General features: G+C 42.2%; 1 protein-coding gene across 1 annotated transcript in view; it reads left to right on the top strand.

The window, feature by feature from the left end:
* The first annotated feature begins 6,774 nt into the window (after positions 1 to 6,774).
* C5H3orf20 (chromosome 5 C3orf20 homolog) overlaps positions 6,775 to 18,931 on the top strand; it is a 54,613-nt gene continuing 42,456 nt past the window's right edge. The window contains exons 1-2 of the mRNA XM_060383756.1: positions 6,775 to 14,704; positions 15,714 to 15,851. Coding sequence (XP_060239739.1) covers positions 14,230 to 14,704; positions 15,714 to 15,851 — 613 coding nt within the window. The 5' untranslated portion in view covers positions 6,775 to 14,229. The remainder of the gene's footprint in view (positions 14,705 to 15,713; positions 15,852 to 18,931) is intronic.

Below are 18,931 nucleotides of genomic sequence, written 5' to 3' on the forward strand. Positions count from 1 at the left end.
GTCAATACCTAGCTCAAAGCTCATGTGGCATCTAAGTTTCAGGTTCAGGACTTAACATATTTAATCTCCAGAGTCATGCTTTTTCTAGTAACCTCTGCTGCCAGTCTTCTTGCTCCCGTATCAAGGAAGTTTAGACAAATCCCATTCTTATAAAGTTACCTCTGAGCTCCACAGCAAAGGCAAAAGCAGTCATCCAGTTAGTCTCATCAGGGAAATAAAATACCTCTTTTAATACACATCAAAACTCAACTAACTAGCTGCCTTTCATTTTTTTCCAGAAATAACAAACATATCCTAAAATTCATTTGGAAATGCCAGGGACCCAGACTACCCAGAGAAAAGTTGGAGGACCAAACTTCTTGATTCAAGACTTACTGCAAAGCTACCACAGTACAAATGGTGTGGTACTGGCACAGGAACAGACACATAGGTCTGTAGGGTAGAGTGGAGCTAGGCATTTGTGAGTAGTTGACTTCTAACAAGGGTGCATAACCATCTGATGGGAAGGAATGCACATTTCACAACTTGCTATTCAGGGCAAAGCAATGAGTTTAGAATTTGACCTGAAACCGTATCTAAAAGTCAACTCAGGATGAACCAGAGACCCAAAAGTAAGGGCTGAAACTATAAAATCAGCAAACAGAATAAAACAGCTTAGAGGAGAAAGAAAGAAATAGAATTAGTAGGCATGCCACAACCATAAATAAAATCAAAGGCGAGGCATGGTGGTGCATGCCTTGGGAACAGAGGTGGAGGTGGATCCCAGTGAGTTCAAGGCCAGCCTTGACTACATAGCAAGCTCCAAGCAGAATAAAAGGGAAACAAATGATGTGAATGCTGAAAAGAAAGTACATTTGCAAGGCAGAGTGCCAAGAAGGGGGTGGGGGATAGGGAAGAGAAGGCAAGAGGGGCAGCCAGGCAGCAGTGAGCCTTTAGTGGAGCCAGTGGGCATGGGAGGACCCAGCAACCAAAAGCCTTTACAATTGCAGAAGGAATTGAGCACAGCCACTTACCCTATCAACTAGTAACTAGGTCATATTTTCCCCGGGATTTTGAAGACTACGTTTCTTTCTAGTCCTCTCTTTACCACATCAGTAATAAGTCTTTGGCAAACCCAGCTAGCTGTATCTTTCCATCCCTCATATCCACTTTAACCCATCCACTTTTGGAAGTTGTCATGGACCATTTTGTGCCAGGGTATCCAGCAGATGGCAGCAGAGTCCTCAGTTTAACTCCCTTCTCTAAGACAGTACTGGATTCATGGGAATGCAACCAAGTGCCACTTTCAGTTTTGTTTCTTTCATTTTTGGGACATGAAGCTCAAACTTGATACATAGCAGAGATGATCTTGAAGATTTTGTAGTTTTTTTTCTTTGACAATTTTGTACATGTATATACCTAATGTATTGTTTCCCCTTAACCTCTACCCTCATATCTCCTACCCTGTCAACTTCTCTACAACTTTTTTTTTCATATTGTTTTCATTGTGTTGTCTTCTGCTCCACTGATTTTATCAGAAACTATCTGTGTGACCATAGATTTTGGACTATCCATGGAACCTGGACAATAATTGCCTTTCTCCCAGAATCCATTATAGCCAGCTGTTCGACAGTGGTGATAGAGCCCCTTGAGGTCCTTCCCAATCAATGATTGCTTCTTGACAGTTTCAGTCTTTTGCAGACCCTGTGCAGACAGTCATAATTGCTGTGAGATTGTGCCGTGTTGTGTGTAGTGGCTATGTTGTGCCCTGAAAATGGCATTTCACAGTCTTCTCTCTGTCTTCCAGCATTGCCTTTCTGTTCCCTTTCCTGATGTTCCTGAGCCTAGAGGGATAGGCACTCAGCCATCACTTATTCTTAGCACCTTGAGCATAATGTGGATAGATAGAAACTGGGGGGTGGGGTGGCGGAGCATCAGGATTGAATTTTTGATCCTCCTGTGTATACCTCCATCTCTAGCGTGCTAGGATTACAGGTGTGCACCTGGTTTATGCCTTGCTGGGGATCTAACAAGGGCTTTTGTGCATGTTAGGTAAGCATTCTGCCAACTGAAGTAATTTCCAAGCCATTTTCAGCTTTGTTAGAACCGTATTTTAAAGGTAAGATTAATGTTTTTCTATTGAACCTAGTATATCCCAAACATCTTAGTGTATATAGTCAGGATACAGAAACCATCAAGAGGTATATTCTTCCTTCCTTCCTTCCTTCCTTCCTTCCTTCCTTCCTTCCTTCCTTCCTTCCTCCCTCCCTCCCTCCCTCCCTCCCTCCCTCCCTCTCTCTTTCTCCTTTCCTTCCCTTTTCCTTCTTTCCTTTCCTTTCCTTTCCTTTCCTTTCCTTTCCTTTCCTTTCCTTTCCTTTCCTTTCCTTTTCTTTCCTTCCCTTTCTTTCTTTCTTTCTTTCTTTCTTTCTTTCTTTCTTTCTTTCTTTCTTTCTTTCTCTGTCTTTCTTTTATTTTTTCTTTCTTTTTCTTTTCTTTCTTCCATTTTTTTGAAGCAGGATCTCTAAGTAACCCTGGCTGTCTTGAAACTTGCTTTTTAGACCAGGCTGGCAACAAATTCAGAGATCAGTTTGCTTCTGCCTCCTGACTGCTGGAAATAAAGACAGGCACCACCATACCCCCTTTTGTTTTTACGTTTATGTGTGAGTGCATGTATGTGTGTGTACCATGTGTATACCTGGTGCCTTCAAAGGTCAGAAGAGGCTGTCATCTCCTACAACTGGAGTTAGAAGTAGAGCTGCTGTGTGGGTGCTGGGTACAGAGTCCTCTTCAAGAAATACCAAACACATATAACTGTTAAGCCCCACTTTGATTTTTTTTTTCATATTAAGTCCCCAGAGTACACGGTGGTCTACAGTGTAATTGAACGTGCGTGCTCTTACACCAGAAAGACTTTTATCTGTATTTAGATGTCATACAGCAGTTGAAAAATAGTAAATCCATACCCAAACACTTAAGTTTTCTGAAAATTGAATTGAGTGAAGTTTTAAATTTAAGAATTTTTGTTGATGTATTTTTTGAGGTATTTGGGCTTGCCTTGCACATGCTTGTCAAGTGCAGTATCAATATCACTACAGCCCCAGTGTTGACTTTTAGTTCAAGTTTTTGTTATTCTTATGTGCATCTCTGTGGGGTGTGTGTGCCAAGGCACACATGTGGAGATCAGAGGATAACTTTGTAGAGTTGGTTCTTTGGTTCCACTTTCACCTGAGTGAGTTAAAGGTTCAAATTTAGGTTGCCAGGCTTGGCAAGCACCTTTACTCAGCCACCTGGCCTCTCTTCCCCACCAAGTTTTACTTTTAAATCAGTGAAATTGAAGTTTAATTCCTTTCCTGTGCTAACCTCTTCTGGGCAGGACGACTCCAAATGACCATTTGCAGGCTTTGTTGTCCCTGTACATCATCTTCCCGTCAGTGACAAAAGAATTGGCAAGTCAGTTTCTCCCAAGTGAACATCCAAGACATCCGGTTGACTGTGTCTAACTTGAGAACAGAAAGAGGTGAAACCTACAGGAGCATCCCCATGTCTTTCGTATGTGCGCCTCTAGAGAGCAAACCATTGGGAAGTGACTGCTTTGAGTTCCTTGTTTTCTTGTAACCTCTCCTCTGGGCCTTGTGTGTATTGGCACAGTTCATTTGAATTGGTGCAGTGAATCATTCTGCTGGCCTGCAGAATTCCCAAAGGAGAATATTCGAATCCATATACATGAGATGGCTGCTGTATTTGGCAGAGACTTGGGTCATTCCCCTAGGTTGATGTTCAGCTGGCCTAGTTGTGACATACAGATGAGGCAGTAGAATTTAGAATCTAGAATGGGGGTGGGTACTGGTCTTTACAGTTAACACAACAGGGTAGCTGCAGCATATGTGGCTTAAGTTTCCTTTTGAGCCAGTGAGGCAAGCTGAGTCAGTTATATGCCAGAATGTTCACATAAAATGCTGAAAAGCCAAGGTGAGTGATAATAATTGAAAATGATTTGTTGACTTGGAAGTAGTGAAAAGAGATTTATGTGGCTGTGAGGAGTCATGGCTGGTGGAAGCTATTGACATTTGACTTCATGTCTGAAGAGTATACAAGTGTGCATGCGTACTTTTGAGGGCCTCAGTGTGGTGGGATTGAAGATGTTAATGTTTGGGAAACTGGAGGAAAGTCAAGATGCTCATGTGAGGCTATGTTTTCATAAGAACCCGTTCCCCACGCTCAGGTTGACAGTGCATGCCTTTAATCTCAGCACTCAAGCAAGCAGATCTCTGAGGCTATCCTGGTCTACATAGTGAGTTCTAGGTCAGCCAGGGCTACAACTGATACATGGTCTCAAAAAAATTTAAAAATAAACCAAACCCAGACCTCTGTTTCTTATTTACTGTGTGTGTACAGTAAATGAGTGTCCACACATAGGAGTAGTCAGTATCTTATTTCCTTCCCTTTCTCCCCTCTGTCTCTCTCCTTTCCTCCCTTCCTCCCTCCTTCCTTCCCTTCTTTCCTTTTCATTTAAATTCATTTCTAACTGCCATGTTTTTCCTAGCTCCAAAAGCCCACATGCTTTTGGAACTCAAAACAGCCAATGTGGCCTCGTATCAAGCATTTCCTCAGGCTATGTTTTGTCCTCTTCTGTGTCTTGTTCACACTCAACATTAAGCTTTGAGTTGGAGCATGGTGTCTACCTTTTTCTGCCTCACCTGCTTCACCCTTTCCACTCTTCCACAGTCACTGTGGCTTGAGGTTTTGTGAAAAGACTTGATGCTTCTCCCCACCTGCTCTCCTAGGTTACAGGTGCTCTGAGAGCTGTGCAGGACATATGGCTTCTTGTTTTCTAGCCACAGATAATCGGTACTATTAAGCTTTTCTCTAGCTCTGTGGATCCTAGTTTGTATTTCCAGGGAATAGTAGTCAGTGCAACATGTAATGTAAGCACCATATAGCTGGTTTGCTTTCAATTAAGGTTTCTAAAACTGAGCTTTCAGTTACTTTTAGTTGCTGCTTAGTAGTTCCTCAAAGTAACCAAAACAAAAAGCACAGGTGAGCATTTGGATGTGTAAGAAATAACCAGCCAGGGCACTTTTTATATTAACAATTGTAAACTGCCTTTGAAATATGTCCCCTTAAGCATCACTTTGAGAAGTGACATCACTAGGTCACATGGACACATTCTTGATCTTTTCAGGAAGTTCATCTCAACGGGGACCTGGTGACACTGCAGTGGATGTCCCTGCAGAGGGGTCAGGTATTTTCCAAGTGTTGACACCCCAGGACTGCATTACCAGGGTTTCATGTTGAGCCTTGGCATAACATGGGATGAGGCAGAATGCATACTGGTCCTCAACATGTGAGCTAAGATACTCTTCTGCGTGGCTTGTTTTTCTCCTTGCTGGAAAATTCTCTCCAGATACCACCTTATGTACCAAGCAGCTCAGAGGACAGCAGGGACTAGCATTTTTGTTCCATTATCAGAAGCCATGCTTATCAAAGGGCAGTCACACAAACCACTTTGTATACACCAAGGCCTTATAAGAGCATTCTGATCAAAAGCAGAAGGAACCAGAAACTAGTGAAGCATGGCCAGATGACCTGAGGAAGCCTGCTTTCCTTTTATTTTTGAGTATTCAGCTATATTTTCTTTTACTTTGTTCTTGGCTCAGTGCCACTACAGGGAAGGATATGTGTCCTCCTTTTAAGTATCAACCAAAATTTGCCCCATTACCATATGTGCCATGCTATTTTGTGATAGGTATGTTCACACCAATATCACAAGAACAGGAACAATATGCAGTACTATCCTGGCATGGCTATCACAACTGTGATGTCACCAATTGATGGGATATTTTAACTCCATTATGACCTGAAGGGACCCATGCTGAGCATGCAATCTGTCATCATGTGCCCATGACAGTGCTGCATGAAATGTTTGAGTATATAATAACTCAAGCGTTAACAGGCATGACTATATTTCATCTTTTCATCTGTGGCTCTCTCTGGCCCACTGTGCCTGCCACACTGTTTTTCAGAAGGCTCTGTTATTCAGTCATGTGGGTTTTTGGTGTTTTTTTTTTCCTCCCATTTGTGTGGTGCCTTCTTAGCTTCAGCAAAACCCTCTGGTCTGCTGCCTTTTGACTCTTTTTTTTTTTTTTTTTTGGATGTTATGGTGGTTTGAATGATAGATGTGCCTCTATATTCTTTGGCATTTGAATATGTGGCCCCAAGTTTGTAGAACTGTTTGTGTGGGGGCGGTGCTTAGGAGGTAGGCTCTTGCTGAAGGAGGTGTATTGCTGAGGCAGGTTGTGAAAGCTTAAAGACTTACACCATTTTGATTCTGCCCTATGATTGTGGCTTAAGGTTTGAAATTCAAGCTCTAAGCTGTTCCTGCTGCCATACTTTCCCACTGTGATGGTCATGTGTATCCCTCTGGAACCACGAACCTAAATAAACCCTTCTCTTTATAAATTACTGTGGCCTTGGAATCCTATCAGAGCAATAGAAAAGGAAAAACTTGGTGTCAGGAATCAAGTGTCACGGTGACAGATCTGACTGTGCTGAGGTTTTTGATTGTTTGCTTGTTTGTTTTCTTGGGGGGGGGATGTGGAAAACTTCGGAGCTTTAGACTAGAAAAGCAGTTGAATAAGCAGTGCTTAATGAGCTTTCCTAGTTGGAACTTGAAAGACAGTAGTACTAAGAGCTATGTGGATTGTGGAGATCCAACAAGAGGTTTCCTTTTTCAGAGGGGAACAATGTTAGCAAGTGTATTAAAGACCATTCTTATGATGCTTTGGCAAAAAATAAAATAAAAGAATTTTTAAAAAGTGGCTGCTTTCCTAAGATTTTGCCTGAGACTCAATTTAAAAAGCAATGGACTAATTTCTTTGGCAGAGGAGATTTCAAGACAGCCTATATTAATTCTATTGCATAGTTATTAGTAATCCTAGGCAGTGAAGAAGAATAAGTATGGCAGAAATAAAAAATGTAGTTTGAGGGGAAGAGAACACCAGGAAACAAGGTTTCAGCCAAGTCTTATGCTGAAAGAGAAATTATAGAGACGTCTGATCCATAGTAAAATAAAGGAAAGGTTGCCCTCAGGGAGAGGCCTCATCTGGTTAAACTTCCACCTTATGAAAAGAAAAGGCAGAGGGAATTTTCTGCTCCCAGAAACAATAAACAAAAAGTGTAGCAAGTGTGATTCAGTGGGGGCCAGCATTCATCCAAAGCTGACAACTGAACTTGGCAATGTTGTCCATGTGGTGCTGGTTTTAGAGTAATGAAGGATGCACTAGTTAAGAGGTTGTGGAATCTTCCTCTGTGGATTCAGAGAGCTGCCAAAGCCAGGCATGTAGCAGGGGAGTCACTGTATGGAAGCCCTCAAAGGCCATTGTTTGAAGTTGTGGAAGTGAAGCTTGTGTTGCATTGGAGGCCCTGCTATTTTGGAGATACCAGAGCTATGAGACATCTGCCAAAGGGAGTAGAACATAGGGGGTGGAAGCAGCCTAAGAGAGAGGCATGCAGCAGAACTGGAGAGATGAAACTATTTAAGCTTTTTCATGTGAGACATGGAGCTACAGGATTAGGAGTTTACCATGCTGAGTTTTGGGTTTGCTTTGGTCCAGTATTTTTTTTCCACTATGCTTTCAGTAATCCTATTTGAAATGGAAATGTGTATCTATGCCATTGTGTTTTGGATATATATTTTTTGCTTTTTTATTTCATGGGGGTTACAGTTAAGAGACTGCCTTGAGTCTCAGAAAAACTTTGGACTTTTAAACAGTGTTGGGACTAAGAGAGTACAGGGACTTTAGAAGACAGACTGAATTATTTTGCAGTATGATATGGCCATGAGACTATGGAGGCCAGGGAGTATAATATGTTGATTTTGGACAATAGATATACCTCTATATTCTCAGGCATTTGATAACTTGGCCCCCAGTTTGTGGCAGTGTTGGGGAGGGGAGGTTTAGGAGTTATATCATTGAGACTGATTTTAAGAGCTTAAAGATTTGTGCCATTTTCAGTTTGCTCTCTGCTTGCTGCTTAAAGTTGGAAATGTGAACTCTTAGCTATTCCTACCTTCATGCCTCCCTGCTGCCATGTTTCCCCACTGTCATAGTGATGCTTCCCTCCCTGAACCATAAACCCAATAAACCCTTCCTTCCATAATTGATGTTTTGTCACAGCAATAGAAACATAACTAATATAGACACCATGGCCGTTACACATTTTTTTTTGTAGTGTGATTCCTACTTTAAGTCAGTTTCATTTCATTCTTCCTTTTACATTGAGTTTCTCAAGGGCAAGACTCATGTCTCAATCCTGGAAAAGTGAATGGCATGATACAATTGGATAGATGAGGAGAGTCGACACGATCTAAAATGGCTGCTAAGAAATAACATTTTATGGCAAGACTAGAGATCTGAATGAAGAAGTGGCTTACAGCTACTAGGAGCAAAGGGCCCAGCTTATGTGAGAAGTAAACTCATGGTTCAAATGTCTGCTAGAGATATACCCATCTCATCCACTCCGGGCAAGACATAAGAGAAGGGCAGTGAGTGACTTAAAAGTGGGCTTTTCCATAAAAGCAGCCTCCTTTAAAAATAACTCTCAAGGTCCTGTACCCAACAGCTTCATCTTCATCTTATAGGTAGAGTGTAGTAAGACATTCACTATTTAAGCAAATTTTGAATATCATCTGTACATTTAATTAAAATAACATTTTTAATTTAAATTTTATTTTATTTTTAATTATACTTATTTACTTTGTATCCCCCCTCTAGTTCCCTCCCTCCTCTCTTCCCAATCTCTCCCTTCCTCCCCCTTCTCCACGAATGCCCCTCCCCAAGTCCACTGGTAGGGGAGGGTTTCTTTTTCTTCCTTCTGATCCTAGTCTGTTAGGTCTCATCAGGAGTGGCTGCATTGTCTTCCTCTATGGCCTGGTAAGGCTACTCCCCCCTCAGGGCGAGGTGATCAAAGAGCAGGCCAATCAGTACTTGTCAGAAGCATTCTCTGTTCCCATTACTATGGAACCCACTTGGACACTGAACTGCCAAAGGCTACATCTGTGCAGGGGTTCTAGGTTATCTCCATGCATGGTACTTGGTTGGAGTATGAGTCTCAGGATTAAAATAACATTTTAAAATTGGCTTTTTAAAATTGGTCTGAGTAGATATGTTTTCAAGTATATAAAATACCTGCTAAGCATATAGGAAAGTGCTTAACGTCATTGGACACATGAGATTGTAAATCAAATCAGTAACTTAATATCCACTGTGATGATATCAGAACCAAAACAATAGGGACAAGGTTTGTTCACAAGGGCATGTAGAAATTGGGACCTCCAAAATATTGCTGGGAACTGTGAAAATGGAGTTACTGCTTTGGTAAAGTCTGGGAGTTCTTCAGAAAGGTAGAGTGCTGGGTTGATGGCTTAATCAGTAAAATGCCTTCCGTACAAGCATGAGGAATTAAGTTATGGATACCCATCACTTCTTCCTGGCAGAGCTACAGCCCCAGTGTGGTGTGAGCGTGTGATGGGAGTAGAAAGAGGAAAAGACAGAAGTATCTCTGATGTTCATTGGCCAGCTAGTAGAGTCAATTAGTGAGCTCTCGTTTTTTTGGTGAAAGACCTTGTCTAAAAAAAAGTGAAATGGAGAATGACTAAGAAAGTCACTGGAAACTTACCTGTTGCCTTCACTTACACACACACGTGCACATGTGCCCTCCCACACATGTATTCCTGCCACACACAAAAAAGGGCTAGCAAGATGGCTCAGCAGGTGAAGTACTTGTAGTGGAAGCTAACTTGAATTTGACCCTCACACCCATGTAAAGGTAGGAGAGGCTTGACTCTATGCAGTTGTTGTCTGATTTTCATGCAAAGGTCACACACACACACGTATATATGCACAAACAATGAAACAATGAAAAACAAGATTTGGTGTGGTATCACATGCCTTTATTTTATTTTGTATATGGTGTTTTGTCTGCATATATGCTTATGTACCACATTCATGCCTGGTGCCCTCAAGGCCAGTGGAGGGCATCAGATCCCCTGGAACTGAAGTTACAGATGGTTGTGAGCCACCATGTTGGTGCTGGGAATTGAACCTGGGTCCTGTGGAAGAGCAGCCTTAACCACTGAACAATTTTTCCAGACCCATGGCACATGACTTTAATCCTAGCACTCAGGAGGCAGAGACAAGTGAATCGAGGCCAGCTTCATCTACATAGTTTCAGACAAGCCAGAGCTATAGTGAGACTGAACAAACAGTAATAAAACTCAAAAAGTAATGAAGTATTTATGCATGCTGCTATATGGGTGATTGTTTAAAAAATGTTTTATATATATGAGTGTTTTACCTTCATGTGTGTACAGACTCTGCACGTATGTACACTCTGCCTGAAGAGGCCAAAGAGGACACTAGATACCCTGGGTCTGGAGTTACAGATGGTTATGAACTACCATGTTGGTGCTGAACCTGAATCATTCTGAACTGCTGATGACTCCAGCTCATGACTACAAAATTTTTTGAGACAGGTTTTGTTTATTTGTTTGTTTTTAATTGCCCAGTCTGTCCTGGAACTTGCTCTGTAGATTAAGGTAGCCTCAGACTCAGAGATCTGCCAGCTTCTGCTTCCCTCCTGGGATTAAATGTGTGTGCCTAGCCTAGCCCATCATGGATAAAAGGTCAAAGCATTATGGCAAACAAAAAACCCACAGAGGATCACGTAAGTGTTTATATTTATTTTTCTGAGAATTTCATACATGTATATAATATATTTTGATCATATCCAGCAACCCCATTACCTCACACCAATTCCCTCAAACTCCCCTAATCTTTTCACCTGGTAACTTCATGTCTTTTTCTTTTTCTTTCTTTTAAAAGCCCACTATATTAGTTACTTTTTCATTTCCATTTTTTCCATGATAAAATACCATGACCATAAGAAACTTACAGAGCAAGAGTTTATTCTGGCTTACAGTTCTAGAGGGAAAGCCTATAATATCCAGGAAAGCATGGCATGGTGGCAGGAACAGGAAGCTGATTACATTTCTATCTATATACGCAGGGAGGGAGGGGAGGAGGGAGGGAGAGAAGTAGAGAGATTAAGAAGTAAGATAAGACTATAAACCCTTAAAGCCAACCCCCTAGATACTTCTGCCAGCAATTCTGCCACCTCCTAAAAGTTCCCATTAACTTCCCCAAAACCAGTGCCACCAAGTGATGAAATACGTAAACCTGGGACACTTCTCATTTAAACCACCATGCCCACCACGTCCAACTAGTGATGCTGGTATGTGCATGGGTGTGGGTCTCACTGGTACATGGAAACATGCCAGTGGCCATATCCTCAGACAAACATGACTTCCTCCTCCAGTAGCCATCAAGTGCCAATAAGCTACTTAAGGGTTAGGAAGGACCATATAATTCATGATGCCATTTATACTAATGTCCAGAACAGGTAAATCTGGGGTTTTGTGGGATAGTGCAGTTGATACCTTGCTTGCTATATGTGGCAATGTGTGTTGTAATTCCAGTACTGGGGAGACACAGATTTCTGGGGCTCACTGATCATCTGGTCTAAGTGACTCCCAGGTCCCTGTAAGGCCCTGACTGAGAAAAACAAGCTGTGTGGCTCTTGAGGAACAATACCAAAGACTGATCTCTAGTCTCCCCATGCTTGCATACACATGCACATATACCTGCACATAATCTTGCATATATACATCCACAAAAAGGCAAATCTGGGGCTAGAGAGATAGCTCAGTGGTTAACAGCACTTGCTGTTCTTCCATTGGACTGCCTTTCACCCATGAAAGGCAGCTTTGAGGTGTCTATAACTTTAGTTCTAAGGGAATCATGTGCCTCTTCAGGTACCTGCATTCATGTGCACATACCCACATGTAGGCGTACACACCTACATCTTATTAAAATAATTTAAAATCTTAAAAACAGTCAAATCTATATAGACAAGCTAGATAAAGTTATTTGAGTGCGCAAAATGGGAGTGATCACAAATGAACTTCTGTAGGAGATGATGAACTATTCTAAAGTTCAGTAGAAATATTTGCTGTGTTTCTAAATATATTACACATATATTACAACTGATTTATATGGTATGGTATTTAAATATATTTATATGTATATATTTATATACAGCTCAGTAAGCCTATTTAAAGAATTGTCTTTTATCTGTATGATAGGTCTTTGTAATTAACTTCAAATGATAGGAACTAGTTAAAATAGGGGAGAAGTTTGCCAAACAGTTAACATTGCACATATTTCAGAAATTTCTTTTTTTTTGTTAGCTAGCAATATTTTTTTTATTTTTAAATAATTTTATACATTCACTTGTATCCCTTCAGAAATTTCTTAATCGTTGTCTCTTTTTCATTTGAGTCCTGACTGAAAGAGGAGGAGGAGGAGGAGGAGGAGAAAGAGGGGGAGGAGGGAGAGATGGTGGGGGTGTTGGGAGAAGAAATGTCATTGTCATCATTATCTACCCTGTACAGTTAGGGTCAGACCTCTCTGGCTTGCTGCCCTGATGCCTGAGATTCTGAGTTGTGTCTTTGTTCTGTGTTCTGACCACTCCAGAACAAATCTATTTTTCTGCATCTGCAAAGTTGAGAAATGACAATGCCAGAGGTCAGCAGATAGACACAGGAAGCCACTTTGTCTTGAAGCCTGTAGAATGTTAGCTTTGTCCTATGGAACTCTTGTTTGAGAACTTTGTTCCTGATAGATGGGCAAAGGTAGCTCAAAGGCCAGGCTTAGTGTTGGCAAAAGCCTCTGTTCTTTGTATCTAGGGACAGACATCTCCCAGTTCAGGCTCTGGTTCCTCATTAACAAGACAGTAGAGAGAATAGTCTTCTCATACAGATTGTATACACCTAGTGGCATGGACCTTCTCTGAAAGCATTGTAGGGGTATACCTGAGGAACTGTCCTGAAATGGTGAACTTGGGATAGCCCCCAAGGTCAAAGCTTGAGAAAAAGAAGAGGATTGCCTGTGTGGAAAAGTAGTAGTCAGGATGGAAAGTGGAAAAAGAGATGGCTGAACAGCTGCACTCAATGTCAAGAATGGTGGGAAAGTGCAGCCAGCAGCCTGCCCTCTGCTCTTGTGGCTGACATGGCAAGCATGCTGGATTGGCTTCTGGACAGATGACAGAGATGAGCTAGAACTACAGGAGGATGCTAGAAAGGCCATGAGAGGAAAAAAGTCCTGCTTGAACTTCCTTCAAATGGACATTCCTGCATGTTGCTCTCCTGCAGAGGCTCACATCCTCATGTAGGCCCTCAGAAATAAGCCCTCAGAAATAGGCATTGTTCTTGTATAGCATAAGATCCAGATCCACATATTTTCATAAATGTGTTATCTGCTAAATTCAAGACTCCCCCCCCCCCAGCTTACTTGAACACTGAGAGCCCTTGAGCAGCCCTGTTAAAGAGGGAAGATGCTTCCCACAGTCCACTGTGGAAATGTTAGGGTATGCATTTTTCACACTGTAACATCTCTGCAGGTGTGTTACATCTTCCAGTCAATGGTATCTTTCTAACAGTGCATTTTGCAATTGTTGATGTCCTAGACTTTGTGGAATGTTGCCTGTGGTATCAGATTTTGAACTGTGGGGTTGTATTGTCCTCCAGGCTTTGCTGCCTGGCCTAGGCTGTACATGTTGAGTAATCCAATATGCATCACAGGTTTGTGACGAGGAGCTCCCATGTCCTTTGTCTCTGGATAAAATCAATGAAATCCTTTTGTTTTTTCAGGCTTTACTCAGTAGACACAGGCAGATCTTCTACCCTCAGGTCGCTAACTACAAAAGGTGCAGTGAGACTATTCTCCTTGCCCTGGCCCTTTTGTTTATCTAGCTCCCAAGGTTCCTACTTTAGGTACTCAGATTCAGTGACCCTCTCTAGAACTTTTCTAGGCCTATCCTCAGCAGCAGGCCTGCCCCAGTGTGGCTCATTTGCATTGCTGTCCCTGGGAAATGAGGGAGGGTAGCAATGCTTTATTCTAGCATGAAAGAATGACCAGCAACTCTCTTATCCTTCTGAGACAGAAACTACTGGCTCGATGACCTGTTTGGGCTATTTCTGCATGTATACTCCATCTTTTCGCAAGGCTTCTCTGTAGGTAAGAGCTTCTGAGCCCAGTCACGTCACTTCTCAGAGTGCTGAGTCTTTACAACTGAAGGTCCCTCTCCTCTGAGATGGACAGTGTCACCTAGCAGTATGCTTTCCCAGACGACATGAACCAGGTCAAAAGTAACCGAGAACTGTACCTACAATACTCAGCCACAGCTCCCAAACTGCTGGCCCAAATCTCCAAACTCTTCATTGTCTGCCGGAACGCAGGCATTTCCATCCCAAAAGGCATCAGGAATATCTTTGAATTCACCTGGGAGGAACTCATCAGCGACCCTGCAGTGCCTACTCCATCCGAAATTCAGGATCTGGTGATCTCCTTTGGATCTCCTACAGTGGTGCTTGCAGAAGTGGTCCCAGTGCAGACCCCGCTGCAGAAGAAGCCACCCCCACCCGCCCCACCACCCCCAGTAATCCTCACATCTCCCACTGGGGCCAAGCACTCGACCCCCACACCAGCCCCTCCTCGGCTGAAACCCAGTGGCCAAGAAACACTGCAAAAGTTTCAGCGGCAATCCATCCACCTATTGACGGAGCTGCTTTCTCTGAAGATGAAGGCCATGGTGGAGTCTGCCTCTGGTAAGGCTGTTCACAGATTCCACTTTGTTTCTGCACGGGGTGGGGGGGGCGCGACAAGCACACACACATACACGCACAATGCCTCACATCTACCCCTACAGGTATGAGTTGAGCATCCATAACCTAAAAGGCTCTGCAGTCTAAAGGATGTTGAGTGCTCATATGATGCCATAGTGGAATATTCCACAGCTGACAGTACAGGATAATTTGCATGTAAGACAATCTTCAGTCAGCACACAGAGTGCACATGAAACATCAGAGAATTCCATGTCTTTGAGTCTCATCCCCATATATCTCAGTATGTACAGGAAGACATTCCAAACTCTGGCCTCTGCCAAACCCCACACTCTTTTGACCCTAAACCCTGGGATAAGGGATACTTAACCTGTGTAAGTATGCACTGGGAATGGGGGGGGGATGTAGGTTTAATGCAAGAACTATGTTTTCCTCTTTTTTGCCAGTACCCTTTTTATGCCTCCTCTGCTTTCCCACGTCCCCTCCCAATCACCCATCTCTAGAGTACCTATTCAAAAATTAGCAGTGGTGGCAGTAAAAGGTGCTAAAGGCAGTAGAGGTGGTGAAGGGAGAGTTTGGGGTGATGGTGCAGAGGTAGACAGAACTGCATTGAGGAGTGGAGACATGGAATTTGTGAATCAAGAGTCTGGTTCAAACAATGCCAAGGGAATTCTGAGAATCCAGTGCCCCTAAACTGAGGGCATCATTCGAGGGCTGTGGAAGAACCTAAAGCAATGTCAGTGGCTGCCTGTTGGAGGCCTCAGTGCTCAGCTGTGGGCAAGGAGACAGGCAGGCAGGCAGTAGGGTTGGGAGCAATGTTCTGCCTATTGGATCTTGGGCTCTCTGCCCAATTGAGGCTACATCTCAGGAGCTCATCCTTACATCAAAAGTAAGACTTCACCTTTATTTCTTAGGCCATTTGCAAATGTCTTTTTCTGGAAGAGTTATTCATGCCAGGAGAAAAGCACTTTGTCTTTGCTTATTCTTTCATCAGGTGCTGATCCTCTAGACATCACCAAGCGCTTTGTGGAGGCCAGCCAGCTCCTTCATCTCAATGCCAAGGAGATGGCCTTTGACTGCCTGACTGGCACTATTGGAAAAAGCTGTTTGAGTGGAGCACAGCTAAGTAAAGGTGGGTGTCCTCCAGTAGAGAAAAGGTGCAAACAGTGCCAACAAGAAGATGCTAAAAAGGTGAAAGCTACAGGGAGAAAGGCCAAAGCTCCAGAGATTAAGGTGGCTGTGGAGCAGCAGGAGTCCTATATGCCATGCTGCTGGCAAGGAGAGCTCATGTACCTCTGATAGAGGGCAACCTGATTGTTGGTGAAAATGTCTTCACCTAACATCTCATAGTCTAGCTCCTCAGGTCATTCCTAGGACATGTATTTCAACAGTCTGTGTTCAATGTTTTAAAATTTCAATCTGTTGCAGACCAGCCCTTTAGTACACATGGTAAAGATGTCACAGCAAAGAATTGCTGATGATCCTGATATTCTGTGTCTGGGCTTACCTCTTTCTGGCATATAGGAATCAGCTTTCATCTGCTAGCCACAACTCAGCCCCATGCATACAGGCAGTCCCATAGGAATTCTCGTTACAAAATCATTTGGAGAGGCAGAAAGACTAGAAACAGCTGTCTACCAAAGAAGACAAATTATGGTCCATATAGATACTGTTTCATGGTGAGCAACAAAAATGAATAAATCAAGCTGAGCATACAACACATACCTGCCATCCTGACTCTCATTTAGAAGCAGGGGAGAATTAGGAGTTCAAAATCCTTCTCAGCAGCGTGAGTTCTCGGCCAGTCTGGGCTACATGAGACCCTGTACACTTACCCTAAAGCATTAAGACACTCAGCAGTGTAGGTAAATCTCAAAAACTAGCATCAGATAAAAGAAAAAGGTATGAAAGGATGTATTAGTAGTAATTTATTTAATACTTTGATATAAGCGAAGAGACATTGTTTATGAATATATCAAAATATAAACCAGGAGGAGAAATATTAGAGGTGTGACCTTTGGAGATATGGAGGTAGGTGAACAAGATCTGCAATACCACAATTCACTCAATGACTGTAATAAGTTTTTATTTTACCTAGTTACCTGTGCGTATGAAAAGAACAGTTACCTTCTTAGCAAATAACAAATATAGTATAAAGTGAAAGTGATGCTCATTCAGTTCCAGGATTTAGAATACCAGTATCACCCCGAACACCCAAAGCAACCATCATTGTTCTTTCTGTTGTGAGTTTGGATGGTTTAGATTTCAAACATGAGTGAGCTCCTGCAGGATTTATCTTTGTTGCCTGGCTTATTTCACTTAGCATAATGACTTCTAAACTCTTCTATTTTGATGTAAATGGTGGAATTTACTTACTTAAGACCAAATACTATCTCACTTTGTATATGTATCACATTTCTTTATCTGTTGACCCACTGATGCATACTCAGGCAGATTCCATGTCGGCTGTTGGGAATTGCGTTAGAGCGAACATGTATGTACAGATATCTCTTTACGATACTGGCTTCATTTCCTTTGGATATATACTTGCAAGTGAGGTTGACATATGATAGTTCTATTTTTAAGTTTTGTTCTTTTTTTTTTTTTTGGTACAGGGTCTTGCTATGTAGCCCAGGCCAGTGTTACCTTGTAATTTTCCTGCCTCATCTTCCCAAGTGCTGTGATTAGAGGTGTGTGCCACTCTGCCCAGCTATTTTAATTTTTCAGGGAATCTTCATTATGACTATTCAGTTACAATGTTACCATAATTATAAAGCTATTTCTTCCATCCCCTCATTAACATTGTTATTGTTTTTGATAAAATTCATGAAATGACATCTCCTTATAGCTTTGATTTATATTCTTCTGATGATAACTTTGAACATTTTTTCATATATTGTTGGCCTTGTGTATGTCTTTGGCAAATATTCATGTTGATCCTTGGTCCCTGGTTTCCATCGCTTTTCCCCTGTGGTGGTCTATATCTTTAGCTTAGCTTAGGGACACTAGTGTTCATTTGAATGCTTAGCAGTGCTGTCAGTTTGAACTCAGAACAAATGAAATCTTCTATCCATGCTCTGTGACTGAGCAGTCAGCCATCCATTAGCCCCACTCCTTGCTACCAAGGCAGCGTCTTTGTCCAGGTCTCTTGATGATTAAGGCTAAATACCTGATAATGATAGATACACCCAAAGCAAATCAACATAGGATTTCAAGGAAGTTAATGAAAGTGACATAGGGATCCCATGAAAGTTGCTGTTGCATGCTGTGGTGGGATGAAGACAGCATGCCACGTCAGATCCCACAACAGGGAAGGGTGCCAGAGCCACTGAGAATCTAGGAATAAACAAGAAAGCCCTTGAATATTTTAGCCAAGGGAAAACACAAAGGGAACCATGTTTTTGCTTTAAACAATTATTCAGGGAAAAGAAAATCAAGCGACCTTGCATACCATTTAAAATTTTGTAAGATTAGAGCATCATAGCATAGAATTAGTATCGACCAATTTGTTAAGCAAGATAAAATATTATTTTGATAAATTTAAGCTTCTTTTCCTAAGATTAAGTTCCAGTCAAACATTTCTTTCTTTCTGAGGGAGAAAAGAACAGAGGAGTCCATTTTAAGGAATTTACTTGATGCCTAGTGTGAACTGGGTCAGCTAGGTTTTAGAGTCTTAAGTCCCTCAGTGTTGCTGTAAACAGCGGGAGGCAGGTGATTGACACAGGGAGAGTTCTATACCTTGTGTTCTGTTTTAGGACTTATACACTTTTGTGGGGACCAGGTCTTTTACATGAATGTAAAAGTCTGTCATAAGACCCCATGGGAGCCAGCCAAATCCTGAGCAAGGCATCCTCGTAACCACAAATTCCACGTGTTCAGTCAATCAGCAGCGAGGATACAAAGGCACAGCTTCAGTTGTTACCCTCAGCATCCTGATGTGGGAAATACTTAAACTTTTAGGAACCTCAACCAAGGCAGAACTGGGAATTATGGCTGCTCAAAAAGAATTTCAGGACCAGCTGGTTTATGATGAAGCAGAGCTGGCAATTTTGTTGAAGATATTTGAGCACAGTCTTAACTGTGAGGGTCAAGAAGAAGAGGGCCATTAAGAAGAAAATAAGACACATTCAGGTGTGTGTGTGTGTGTGTGTGTGTGTGTGTGTGTGTGTGTGTGTGTGTGTTTTGATTTCCAAGAAAGAGCAGAGGAAAATA

The sequence above is a fragment of the Meriones unguiculatus genome, chromosome 5 (genome assembly GCF_030254825.1).
Source record: "Meriones unguiculatus strain TT.TT164.6M chromosome 5, Bangor_MerUng_6.1, whole genome shotgun sequence".
Taxonomy (NCBI): domain Eukaryota; kingdom Metazoa; phylum Chordata; class Mammalia; order Rodentia; family Muridae; genus Meriones; species Meriones unguiculatus.